The sequence below is a fragment of the Ammospiza nelsoni genome, chromosome 8 (genome assembly GCF_027579445.1).
Source record: "Ammospiza nelsoni isolate bAmmNel1 chromosome 8, bAmmNel1.pri, whole genome shotgun sequence".
NCBI classification, from domain to species: Eukaryota; Metazoa; Chordata; class Aves; order Passeriformes; family Passerellidae; genus Ammospiza; species Ammospiza nelsoni.
In genome coordinates this window covers 8,223,709-8,236,650 of record NC_080640.1, presented here as the reverse complement: position 1 = coordinate 8,236,650, position 12,942 = coordinate 8,223,709, and the positions used below count along the sequence as shown (strand labels likewise).

General features: G+C 47.3%; 1 protein-coding gene across 2 annotated transcripts in view; it reads right to left on the bottom strand.

Annotated features, from left to right (window-relative positions):
• Positions 1–5,263: 5,263 nt before the first annotated feature.
• Positions 5,264–12,942, bottom strand: part of AFAP1L2 (actin filament associated protein 1 like 2) — a 64,237-nt gene continuing 56,558 nt past the window's right edge. For both annotated transcript variants that reach the window (XM_059476997.1, XM_059476998.1), the window contains exons 10-19: positions 12,723–12,827; positions 11,997–12,208; positions 10,204–10,349; positions 9,205–9,316; positions 8,373–8,609; positions 8,120–8,285; positions 7,664–7,831; positions 7,212–7,393; positions 6,462–6,590; positions 5,264–6,119 (exon numbers count right to left, since the gene is read on the bottom strand). In XM_059476997.1, coding sequence (XP_059332980.1) covers positions 6,093–6,119; positions 6,462–6,590; positions 7,212–7,393; positions 7,664–7,831; positions 8,120–8,285; positions 8,373–8,609; positions 9,205–9,316; positions 10,204–10,349; positions 11,997–12,208; positions 12,723–12,827 — 1,484 coding nt within the window. In that variant the 3' untranslated portion in view covers positions 5,264–6,092. The remainder of the gene's footprint in view (positions 6,120–6,461; positions 6,591–7,211; positions 7,394–7,663; positions 7,832–8,119; positions 8,286–8,372; positions 8,610–9,204; positions 9,317–10,203; positions 10,350–11,996; positions 12,209–12,722; positions 12,828–12,942) is intronic.

The following is a 12,942-nucleotide window of genomic DNA, read 5'->3' as shown; positions in this document are numbered from 1 at the left end:
GAACAGAGGCTTAGTTGAAGGGCTGACATTTGGGATACAAAGGGAAACGAATCTATTAATGTTTCTTGGGCATGGCTGTAGCTCAGCATTGCCTCTCCTGTTAAGCTGTCAGTCTTCTCTTCATGTGGGGAGAATGGGCTTGGCCAGGCTCACACCAAACCCTGGTTCATGGTGTGGTGCACAAGTAAATAACCAGATTCCAGACAAATTGCAGACAAATTGCTCTCAAAAGCAGAGTGCATCCTGTTTGTGTGAGGGGTCTGAGGGACCCCTCTTCTCACCCTGCTGCCCTGCTGGCTTTGCAGCTCCCTGGGGGTTTCTCTGCCATGGTTTTCCTAACAGCATCATTAACTCACGCCTCACAGCCCTTTCTCATCTGCAGATCAGCCTGCCCTCAAACAGCAGTGAGCTCACATTGCCTGGGACACAGCTCTGCAGCTGGGACGTGCCCTCCTGGCCTTCTGCAAGTGCTGTTCCTTGTGCTGTTTGCAGGACACTGTGTAGAGTGCTGCTGCTGAGCACATTGGCTTGTGGCTAATGTGGTGTGGTGTAATTTGTTTGGAAGTTATTTATTTTAATTATATTATTGTGTTATATATATATATATCACAATAAAATAATTGAAATAAAGAACTATATATATACTATATATATAGTATATAAATATATACACAACTATATAATTATTAATATATATATGAAAATAAAACAATATATTAATAATATATAATAAACAAAATAGTATATATAATATATATAATTATATATAAATTAATATAAATAATAAATAGAATGCATTAATAAATTAATAGATCATTAAAATATAATATAATTAATACCTATTAATATATAATATTATATACTAGGATTTAATTATATATATAGATATATATAATTAATTATTTAATTATACTTTGTTAAGTATACCTGTGGGCTGCACAAGGAACAAGGCAGGCTTGCCTGTGTCCTGACCTATGGAAACCCTGCAATTTTTACCATCCTGCTGGCTTTAAGCACCATAGGTACACAAAGATCTCTGTGTGATTCAGGAAGCACAGATTGCAGAATCTAATGCTGGAAAGGATTGATCTAACTCAGTGCATCTCTTTGTCAACTAGAGATTATGTGAGAAATTGAAAACTCATGAAACCTAGGGTTTCATGAGTTTCCAATCATTTCCTTGGCTCAGGAAAGCTGGTTTCTAAACCCAGTTTTTGGGCTCCGAGTACACCTGGATGAGGTCTTAGAGCCCCAGGGATCCCCAAACATGTAATTTCCAATCAGGAAGAAAAAAGGAATCTTGGGAATCCGAAAAGAAAGGCTTACAAACACTCTGGAAAGGAGATAGGGTCAAATGAAATGCAATTTAAAAAAATCGCAAAAATCTGGAGTTTTAGTGCCTTCCAAAAAGAGGCTGTGATTAAATGAACTGCGTTGCAAAGGACCAAAACATGGCAAAACTAAGCTCACAGATGTTACAAAAGCAGGGGAAAAAGTCAAGCAAGAATACAAAACCTGGAGGGGAAGATATGAGGGACATGGCGTGGATACTTAAAATTAAAAAAGAAAAAAATCGTTCCCTAAGTCAAAGCCATCAAAAGGCATGGCATGCCATCAAGGGCATGGACATGCACCAAAGATTCCTCTACTGGTCCCCATTGAAATCGCTGTATTTCAGGGGGATCTATATGTGACCTTCCTCCTCATATTCCTTCTAAAAGCAAGTCATTGCTGAGGCCTTAAATGGATGCTCAGACATTCCGTGGCAGCTGCAGCACCCTCTAGCTCTCCTTCTGTATGAAACAAAGCACTTTGCAAGGTCAGAAAGTCATGGGGCACTGAGAGGAGATGGGAAAAAACAGCCTTATAATTATGATGTATGGGATGGTCTTGCAGAGATCTACTGATTCCACAGGCAAGCAGGACACTGCTGAGCAGTTTTTGGGGCTGCTTTCTTCTTAAAAATGTGACTTGATCTTCCTGGCTAGCCTCTAGGCCCTTTTTTTGGTAAATTTTATTTCAAGAAGTGTAAGTAGGTAAGTGGCTTGGGTCTCTCACATGATCCCTTATTAAATTCACTCTCAGACTTGGCCTGATTCAATCAGAAATATTTAATGAGCCTGTACCTGAGGGGAGCTCATTCTCTTAAGGCTGGGTCAATATTTGAGGCTGGCACAGGCACTGGGGAGGTGGGGTCCCTGCAAAGCCAGCACTAATCCTGTCTGGCCTCACAGGAGCTCAGAGGATGCTGTCTGTGCCAGCTTGTCATGAGTGTCTGGGCTGCTCTTGCTAATGGAGCTCTGAATTACTCTCTGGAGGACTGGTGGGTGAGCTTGGACTGTTCCTGGGCCATGCTGGCTCCAGAAGAGAGCCTGTTTCTCCTTTAAAAATGGGATTTAGGTAAGTGCCATCATTTTCACCCTCTTTAGTCTTACATTCCCTCATCGAGCCACACCATGCCTGTTTGTGGTGAGTAAAGGTAGGATGGCAGCTGTCCTGTAAATGCTGCAGCAAGGAAGCTGGGGGTTGATCCCACTGGGCCTTTCTCCCTGCATACCAAAATGCAAAAGGCCAAAAGCCAAAGCCAGCCTGCAAGAGCTCTGCTGATGCTCCCTGTAAAGCTAGCTGGCTTCTTCACCTTCAAACCCTCTGCAATCTCACTCTGTAGCAGGAGTAAATTAATTTGATTCATACCTGAGGCATCTTACATAAACATTCAGGCCAACTCCTCCACTGAAATGAGGAATTTTTTTTTTCTTTCCTTCAAAATCTGTCACTTTACTTCTCTCTTACTGGGAAATCAACATGCCCACTAGCAGCCTTGGTGTGCTAGTCAAGAACACCCAGGAGCTTTTGTGGGGTTCTGTGTATCCAAAGCAAGAAATGTGGAGGTATTTAAATGAGAAACTTGCTAAGGAAAATGGTTTGTAGCAGGAAATTTCCCTCCAGAAGAATATGGAATTCTGCTGGTGGCACTTCTGGGATGCTTAACAAAGCAGTAATTTTACCAGCTGGAGCTGATACAGGGTGTTCTAAAGCAGCCAAAGGCAATGGGGCAGCGATGCTGGGCAAGGACAAAAGCAGCTCCTGCTGCTGTCCATTCAGTGCACAAACCCAGCCCCCAAATGGAGTTATTTGGGGATTCCTGGGCTCGGAGGCTGACAGGACACCAAGGAGCTCACTGGCAGGTTTGTATCAAGGGGTCAGCTCAGAGAGGCCAGGGAGTGTGACCTGGCCCAGGAATTTGTGCTGTACCTACAGTGCCTCCCCAAGCTGCCTGTGGGAGTGGAGCCACCAAGAGATATTTCACAGATGTGCCTGTTGTGGTGTCCGTTCTGTAAAGGCCTCAACTGTTTTCTTCAATAACTTTTCTTTCCTTCCCAGCTGAAGCCCATCCTGGCTTTCCCTCAGACTGCAGCAGGCAGTAAGCTGCACACAGTTGCTATCTAGTGGCCAGAGGAAGGTAATGGAAGATTTTCCCTGCTGGTTCTGGGCAAGAGGACTGCTACACAGATACAGGCAGGAATCTGTTATGTGTCTTCATGTAATTTGTCTGGGTAGGAATCTGTTATGTGTCTTCATGTAAATTGTCAGGGTTACTGCTGTTTTTCAGTGGGTTAGATCTCTGAAAATTGTTTTTCTTGATGGTGCAATCACTACTATTTAAGCTATAGTTCACTGCAGTTGTAGTGTACAGTTCACTGCATAGCTAAGGATTTGTAGTAACTAATGGTATTTGGGATTTGATGTACTTGAAATCTATTGGAAAATAGAGCAGGGACAAGGCCCATTACTGAGAAAACCACTGGTACCATAATATACTCAACATTTTATTATAAAACCCTCTAAAGAGCCACTTTATAGGTCACAGTTACAACAAAGGAAATGCCTTGAGTTAGGAAAACAATGGGGACACAGAGACATTGTTTAACATTTCTTGTTTGAGGAAAATGAGTGTCCTTCAGGACTTGCCCATGTTTACCATTCCCTCATGGAGACATCCCAGCAGGAGCACTGAGGCTGACTGGGCTCTGAGGGGGAAGCAGAGCTGCTTCTGCCCATGGCTGTCTCAGTGAAATGTCTGGACAACTCGTGGAGGATGGCACAGGTGTACACTGAGGGAGGATGGCACAGGGAGTATGCTGAGGGCACAGTGCTACACGGATATTCAGGGTACAGAGAGGGGCTCTTGCCAGCTCTTCATGGGCCAAAACAAAAGCTTCATGGAGTCTGTGGCCTTCTGGTGCTCTGGAAAAGGAAATCCCCAGGATCCTGAACCAGAATCAGCAGTTTATTTGCATGATTTTTTTCTATGTGCACAGGGCCCAACCTGCCAGCTGAGGCTCCAGAGGCCTGGCATTAGCAACTCCTCCATCTGCACCACAGTGGGAACTAAAGAGTAAAAAAATGGGAGCACAGTCACCTTTCCTTCTTCCAGGATACCCTGACCAAGGGTTTTTGTGCACCCTGGCTCTGTGGTGGGGGCAAGCAAGCCCAGAACCTGTCAGGACATTCTCACTCACCCCAGTGACAGCACCAGCCCTGGGTATCAGAGCCTTGTGCTCCCACTGGCTGTTTGGCCTTTGTGTGAAGACAGAACAGCCTTTTAGAGGTGCTCTCAGGCCTGTCAAATATTTTCCAGGGTGAGGAAGGTACAGCATTTTTCCTGTCTGCCTTTACCTTGGCTTTGGTTTAGCCACAGGACCCCATGGATGATCCACTCTGGGAGTTGGTGCTGCTTTAACTTTGTAGGGTTAAAACAACTCCAGTCCCATCCATCAGCCCAGTTCCTGAGCCTGGGCTCTGAAGGGTCATCAGAGGAGACAGGATGAGGAGTCTCCAGGCCATCACACATGCCAGCAGGTTACAGGGAGGGGAGGAGTGCATAGATTTCTGCCAACACACTGCCACCCTTCTAATTTCAATATCTCTAAGTTTAGCAGTTCCAAATCTCCAACCACTTTCATTAGAAAGCTTGGCTATGGTAGAGAGGGATGGGCTTTGTAGGCCATACTGCCAGGGCCCAAAGGCTGTATTAATGATCAGGAAATGAGGGTGACAGCACCAAGAGGTCCAGCAGAGCCCTGGCAGTGCAGCCTTACTGCAGTAGGGAGGGACACAGGGACAGAGGGATGGCTTCAGCTGCAGCTCTCAAAGGATCAGACACCACCACAGCTGGGGCAGCAGCATGGGTGCTGCTTTACCTCCCCTCTCCTGGGAAAGGGGACCCCTGAAGGATCTAGCTTTCCCATGAAACAGCTGAGCAAGCCCTCAAATATTACTTTTTTTTTTCTTTCTTTCTTTTTTTTTTTTCTTTTCTTTTTTTTTTACTTTTTTTTTTTTCTCTTTTAAGACCAAACTCCTCAGGTGAATTAAGATCCTCAAGAAAGCTAACTGAATCTGCCTGGCAGATCTTCTTTGCTCAGAGCTCTTTTCACTGCCAGTCCGTAACACAGCTTACAGCACAAGAAGGTGAGCAGCTCAATATTCTAGCAAACCTGCAGCTGGTAGGAGATGCTGGAATGCATCAGGACACTGATTAAAAAATGCCCTGGACAGGCTGCTGTGTGCTTCTCATTCATATTTGAAGAATAGCCCTTGATTGAAGGCTGGATGAAATGTAGCTGAGTGATGACTGGCAGCAAGACAGATTGATAACTTTATCAGGACAGGTACAAACTCACCAGGCTGAGGAAGAGCAGAGGTTCCTTCTGAATCCACTACAGTCACTAATACAGAAACCTTAATAACTCAATGATAAACCTTCAGAGTAGAAATACACAAAACACCCCCTATGTACAGTAACATTCTTGTTTACATCAGCTGGGTTAGGACTTTGATGGAAGGATTGCCACTGGCTGTTATTGTTTTAGCTACATGGTTGGGATTTGTCTGGAAAGAGCAGGTTCATGTGGGGTAACTCTGGTCAGCAGCTGTGACTCCAGCGCTGCGTCGGAGCTGTGGGTGCCACGTGGAGGAGGCACTTGGTGTGTGGTGGTGCTGAACACCCAACCTCCACTGACAGATGGTTGAATCCCCTGGGCCAAGCGGGGGCAATTCGAGTCTTTAGTCCATCTTTGAACAACGTGCTTCTAACTAGCTCCCTTTTTCTCCCATTCCTGCCAAGGAAGAAAGGCAAATTAGTCAAAATGCAAAGCAGGCAACCATAATGTGCATGGGATCAACATGACTGTCTGGTCCCCAAGTGGTTTTGGCTGCAAGGTGGGTCAGGGTTATATTTAAGTTACAAACAATGCATGTATTTATTCATTTAAATTGTACGCAAGGCAAACACAGGTGAAAAGACTGGAGGAAAATCAGGCTGACGTGTCTGAATTGTGTTGGTCAGGGGTGTTTCCCAGACATGGGACTCCCCCACAACCCCATCTCACCACAGCCAGATTGCTCCACTGACAGAAAGACAGAGGCTGTCCCAGATGGGTTTTCCAGCTGTAACTCACCTTAGCTTTCTGTAGGACTGTTCCCTTCCCCGTGACCATAACAGATAAGGGCCGGTTTTTTAAAGCCGTGGCTGAGTTGACTGGTGAGTTCTCTGCGCTGTTTGCTGGACTGGCACTTTTGGCCTGAACCTACAATAAAAATCAGAGAAATGGTTATGAATACAGACTACTGGGAGAGATTGCTGCCTTTTCCCACCATCTCCTAGTCACAGTGTCATCCCATTTGCACGGAGGTGCATTTTTTCAGTGACAGGCCAATTTCAAAAAAACATCAGGGGAGTTTGTGACGTGTTTGGGTTTTGAGGACTCTAGAACTAGAGATACAGAGCAGGGTGCAGGTGCTGGAGATCTGCAATTCATGCAAAACAAGTTCCCAAGAAGGAAATTAGATGCCTGAATCTCCTGCAAAAACCATCCCTTAGCTCAGCCAAATGCAGAAGGAGCTGATCCCAGACTTGCATGCCTCTGGAGGGTGCTGCTCAAGGTCCCGCAGGAAAATACAATCACTCTCCTGAGCTCCATCCACCTTTAACTTCCCCATTACTGCTGTTACCTCATTAAATTATTATTACATAATGTATATTATATATAATAGTTAATACAGACATATTAACTATACATTCATACAAGATTGCATATTACACATAATAATGATGCTATTATTAATTATTACATTTTTAAGCAGGCTGAGACTGTGTGGCTGCCTAGCTGCCAGAAAGCTGCTGTCCATCCCAGGGGTGCCCCACATACCCGTGGGGCTGTGTTCTCCAGGTGTGTGGTGTCCACTGCTGTGCCCAGTGTCACCGGGCCAGACTCTGCCTTCTTCAGGTTCTCCTTCACCTCCACCAGGCTCAGCTCCAGGTCCACCCTCTGGCTTTCCTTTCTTTTGCATTCTTCATCTATCTCCTTCAGCCTCTGCTCCAAACTCTTGTCTGTAGGAAGAGGAATCTTGGTGCCTGCTGGGAACCTGGGGAGCTCCTGAGGGGAGCAGGGATCAGGGCACATCTTGTACATTTTCCTTGGGTTTTATCCCAAGAGGGATGTGGCTCCTGCTCTAGTGCAATCTGGGTTATGTGGTTTGGCTCAAAGCACCAGGTTCCCCCCATCTCTTCTGGTCCCAGAAGGGCCAGGTTCATTGCTCCCTCTTTCTCCAGAGACCCAGCTTGGCTCAATTCCACACATCCCACCTTGCCCTGCCCTACCTGTGCTGCCACCAAGCATTTCCTTCAGCTCCCGCCTCTCCTTGCGCAGCTGGGTGAGCTGAGCTCGGATCTCATCCTTCTCCTTCTCCAGCCTCTCCTTCTCCTCCGTGAACCGTCTCACCTCTGCCTCTGTCCTGTTCTTGCCCAGCTTGGTCTCCACTGCTCCTGCTGGAAACACAGCCCACCAACAACACGCTCAGTCAGGAGCAAAAAAGGAGGAGGGAGAAAACCTTTCCAGATGCTTGAAAAGAAAACAATGGAAGGTCTGAAAAGTCACCAACCACAGCACACAGACTGCTGGAGAGCAGAGGCAAGTTCAATCTCAGGGCACCACCTGTCTTTAAACACCCTTGGGCCACCTGAGCAGCACACCCACCTGGCAGTGGCATCTTGGGCCACTTGAGCAGCACACCCACCTGGCAGTGGCATCTTGGGCCACTTGAGCAGCACACCCACCTGGCAGTGGCATCTTGGGCCGGTGTGCAGGTACTAGCTGGGGACTGCCTGCTAGAACTGGCCCCGCTGGCACCTCAGGGGCCACATTGCTCTGCTGCTGGCTCTGCATTTTGGCAGCAGGCACCCGTGGCACAGCCTCCTCAGGCTCTGGCTTCTCTGGGTGTTTCTGGGAAGGAGAAGGAAGTGGGATGATGAGGTGTAGGGAAGTGGCTCAGTGATTAAGCCTGGCCTGGTATCATGGTTTGGACAGTACCTGCTCCGCAGTCTCTGCTGCCTTAGCACAGGGCTCAGCTTCCTTGGCCATGGGGGCTGTCTCAGCTGTGCTCTCTGGGGCAGCCTTGGCAGCCCTTTCTAGGGATGGTGACCCGAGGGGGGAAGACTGGCATGACATCTTGCCAGCACAGTGCAGTAAGGACTTCACTGGGGTGAGATCCAGATACACCCTGTCTTGATCCCCTTCCAGTTTGCTCTCACTCTTGGGTACTTCTTCCTGCAAAAGAGACCATCTGCTGAAACTAGAAGTACAAAAAAAAATCTTAGAGGAACTAAAATGCCAGTCTCTAGTTATTCCACAGAGGCCTTTTTGAAGTACTGAAGGAAAGGCCCCTCCTGTTTTCCTTCAATAGGTCTCTCTGATAGCAGCAACAGCCCCATGCAAGGATATCATACTGTTGTACATCCAGCAACCCATGCCCCATTCTTTGCCTTTCCTGAGGTGACAGTCCCATTTCCCAGCATGACCCATTGTTCTTGTCCTTTCACACAGGACTTGCTCTTACAGGCACAAAAAAGAATTTTTGAAAGGCTAGGCTTCAAAAATCCCACTATCACCATATAATCCATGCTGTTTGCTGATGAAAACTGTGGAATTTTATCCCAGCTGCCTGAGGATCCCTACAGCCCCTTTCTGGAAACCCCTCTCCCATTCCTTAGCAACTCCTCTCCATACTTGGTTCTGCTCCATTGCAAAGGTCAGGATCTCCCCAGGGGCTGGGAATCCCTCCCTTGCTCTGCTGGAGACTCCCCATGAGCAGCTGTTTGCCGTGGTGCCCCCAGAGCTCCCTGCAGCAGGGCAGCTCTCTTACCACAGGCAGGTCTGGCAGATCCACGTCGTCGTAGAGCTCATCCTGCTGCACCCTGCCCTTGGGCAGGTTGTCAATGTAGGCATTGGGCTCAGAGTATTTCCTTTGCATGAGCCTGTGAACAGGACATCCCATCAGGGGGACTGGATTTGCTGCATGGCTCTGCAGTGCTGCATTTTGAGACACCTGAGAACACCACTGCTGAGATCTGGGCAAGGCCAGGCAGCCAGGTGCAGGAGAGGAGAAGGCAGAGCCATACAGAGCAGTGGGGTCACTGCTGCTGCTGCCCCCTAAGCAGCACCCACCAGAGTGGGGCTGTACTTGCCCTGGGCTCTCCCCTTTCTCACCCAGCCCTCAGCCACAGCAGCACTGCCACAGACACATTTTATGAAAAATCCTTTCCTTAGGATTTTTTCTCCTGAGAAGCTGAGAGGCCTCAGGAACAAAATGTAAACAATGATTATCTGCTGCTATGGAATGCAACAGGTGGATCTGTGATTGGTCTCATGTGGCTGTTTCTAATTAATGGCCAATCACAGTCCAGCTGTCCAGACTGTCTCAGTCAGTCACAAGCCTTTGTTATCATTCTTCTTCTATTCTTAGCTACCCTTCTGATGAAATCCTTTCTTCTATTCTTTTAGTATCTATTTAATATAATATATATCATAAAATAATAAATCAAGCCTTCTGAAACATGGAATCAGATCCTTGTCTCTTCCCTCATCCTAAGACCCCTGTGAGCACCACCACACAGCACAGTCACCCTGCCCCAGTGATGGATGGGTGGCTGAGAGCCCAGCCTGCTTTTGCAACAGCCACTCAGGCACATGCCCCATGGCAAGCTGCAGCTCAGGAAGTGCTCTCCTGTCCCAAAAGAAAGTGGCTGAGCTGCAGCTGTGAATTCACCACCTATTTCCATGGCAGCTAACCTCCCACAAGTGGAGAGCCCCTGCTCTGGCTTGCTTTCCCTCTCCCAGCCCCAACCCATTACCAGTGACATACAAGAAGGAATTCTTGGCAGCGCTCACAATGCAGGAAACCCTGTCAGCATCCACGTAATCGTAGGTGAATTCCTCTGGGTCTGTTTTCGAGCCTGACTCCGACAAGAGGAGGCCCAGCCAGTGGCCCATCTCCTCAGAGGACTTAGCCTGCAGGGTGATCAGATAGACAGGACAGGCTGCAGCAGTGGTTTCTCTGCACTCACAGGGCTGATGCTGGCTTAGGTTGGGTAGAGAAGCATGCTGGCAATCCCCTGGGTATTTATAATAAAACTTAAAAGTAGGTTCTTAAAGGCTGCCTTAAAAGTACAGCTCTGTGTATGGACTGATTCAAAAATTTGGCAGCTACATAAATGCAGCTCTTTGCTCTGCTCCTTCCTAAAATTTCTAGTCAGTCTGCATTTTCCTTTCAGTGGTGATCAACTCAGCTCTCTACAAGAGTAAGAGAAGTCTCTGAGGCTGGAGATGTTGGCAGGGAGCAGCTTTGGGTGAGGAAAGCCTGCGAGTTTTATTCTGCACCAGCAGAGTGCAGCAATGGGATTGCCAAAACAGAGGCAAGGAGACCCGAGCCTGCTTGGTCCCAAACCCTTTCCACAGTTCTTTGCAGAGGAGAAGGGAAGAGCTTAGAACATCAGAGTCCATTGCTTCAACATGGCCAGGACCCAACTCCCAGCTGCAGTGAGCAATCTAACACTTTGCCACATGAAGAGTTAAATTCTGTGCCATGAAGTCAGCCCTAGCACACAGCCACATGCACCTCCCAATGCAGGGGACTGCACTTAAAGCAAGGAGTTGGCTGATGTAGTCACTTTTTGCACTGATTTGAGGAGTCAGAGCAGTAACCACAAAGTAAAATTCAGGGCAAGTGAATATATATATATACACTTTCCAAACTGGAAAGTATATTTTAAGCTTTCAGTCTGTTTTATTTAGCAGAGACTTCAGTCCCTAGGAAGCCTGCCAGCCAGCCAGTCCGTAGATTGAGTCTGACATTGAGTCTGACATCCCAACAAAATACAGATTCTTCCATTCACAAAATGTAAATTTTCCCAGCACCTCTTCTTCACATCTGTAATTGGGCAAATTTTTTTAGATACAGACAGACCCTGAATCAGAAACTAAACAAAAACATCTTCCAATTTCATGGTATGCCCTCAAAGTCAGTTGTTTAGCTATAAATATTCCACCCACTGGAAAAATACAGGAAATTGCTCACATTGTCCACCTCCTACTATAACCATGCTGTCGTCAGAGAGAAGCAAGATTAGAGATAAACAGTCCTGGATGCAGGCAAAGGAAAGTAACAGATGGAGATGAATTTACTTGCACTTTCAGGGGCAGATCTGTGATAGGCTTACTTGGGATGTGTGCCCCATGGCCTTGGGGCTCTGCTGTCAAAATATGAAATTCTCTGTTCCTCCTAACCACAGCTTTAAATCCCTAAAGTGGCATTGTTCTCAAGTAACATTAACCATCTGCAATGCACTACGCAGAACTTAATTATCCAAGGTTATCCTGCAGTGGGGGGAGAGATGGGAATCTCCAGAGGACCAATGTCCCCCCAAAAGATGAAGGCTGAATGGTGTTTCTGGAGGTGCCAGCATCACACACAGCCTGGATTACCAGGGAGGTGGGACACATTCTAGGTGACCACAGGCAGATCAGCCAAAGTCCTGCTCTTCAGGCTCTGTTTCATTGGACTGATGTTCCTCTGGAGGAACTCACTGGCATTTAGACCTCCTAAGCTACCCAAGCTGGTGATTTTGAGCAAAGCTTCCTCAGAGATAGACACCCTACCTCCAAAACAACCCTCTCCTCCCCGTTGTGCAGGATGCGGAAGGAGTAGAGATGGTCAGGGCTCGGCTCTGGGATGATCTCACAGCCTGCCAAACTCAGGGGCTGCTGAGCCAGCTTGCTTCTGTTCCTGTCCTGGTAGAAATGGAGGTGCCCATCTTTTATCTGACACCACCGTGACTTCCACTGGCTGTTCACCAGCACATTCAGGTAACCTGCAAGTAATCAGAGCTCATTAAACACATTTTCCATTTAATCCATATTAATTTGTGTAACAGCCTGGGGATGTCTAAGGGTAAGTTATGAGATCACCACACAACACAAAGTCACAGGCACCAATAAAGAGCAAAAGCACAAAGACAAGCTAGCCACATAAAACAGGGTGAAAAGGGTAGAAATCTTGAAAATGAGACCCTTGAAATTCAGGATAGCTTTGGAGCAGCAAGGTGGCTGCAGCTGGTTGGACAAAGTTGGTCCCAGGTGATAAATAAAGCTGATCCTCACAACTCTCCCTGCAGGCTCCCACACCCTGGCAGCACAAATGCCCTGTGTGTGCATGTCTGGTATTACCCACCCTTCCTCTTGGGTCACCCTGAGAGGCACATCACCACAATCTGCATGGATTTACTGGCAGGACCACCTGGCACAGGCCCTTTTGGGGAGGATGATGCCTGGTGCTCATCCTGCCCTGAGGCAAATCCCTGCAGAGGGACTCCTGCTGCCACTCACTTGAAGTCTCCAGGGATCTCTCTGGGCTATCCAGGGAGCTGGACTTCTTCCTCCCGAGGTTCATCAGGTTGCTCAGTTTCAGGCCAGTTGTGCCCTTCTTCTTAACTACCAGAAATGAAAAAGACACATGTGTGGCTTTCCCAGCTCCCAGCCTGCTGTCCCACCTCACACACATCCCTTGCAGAGAGCAAACCTGTGACTCAGGGACAAGCTGGAAAAG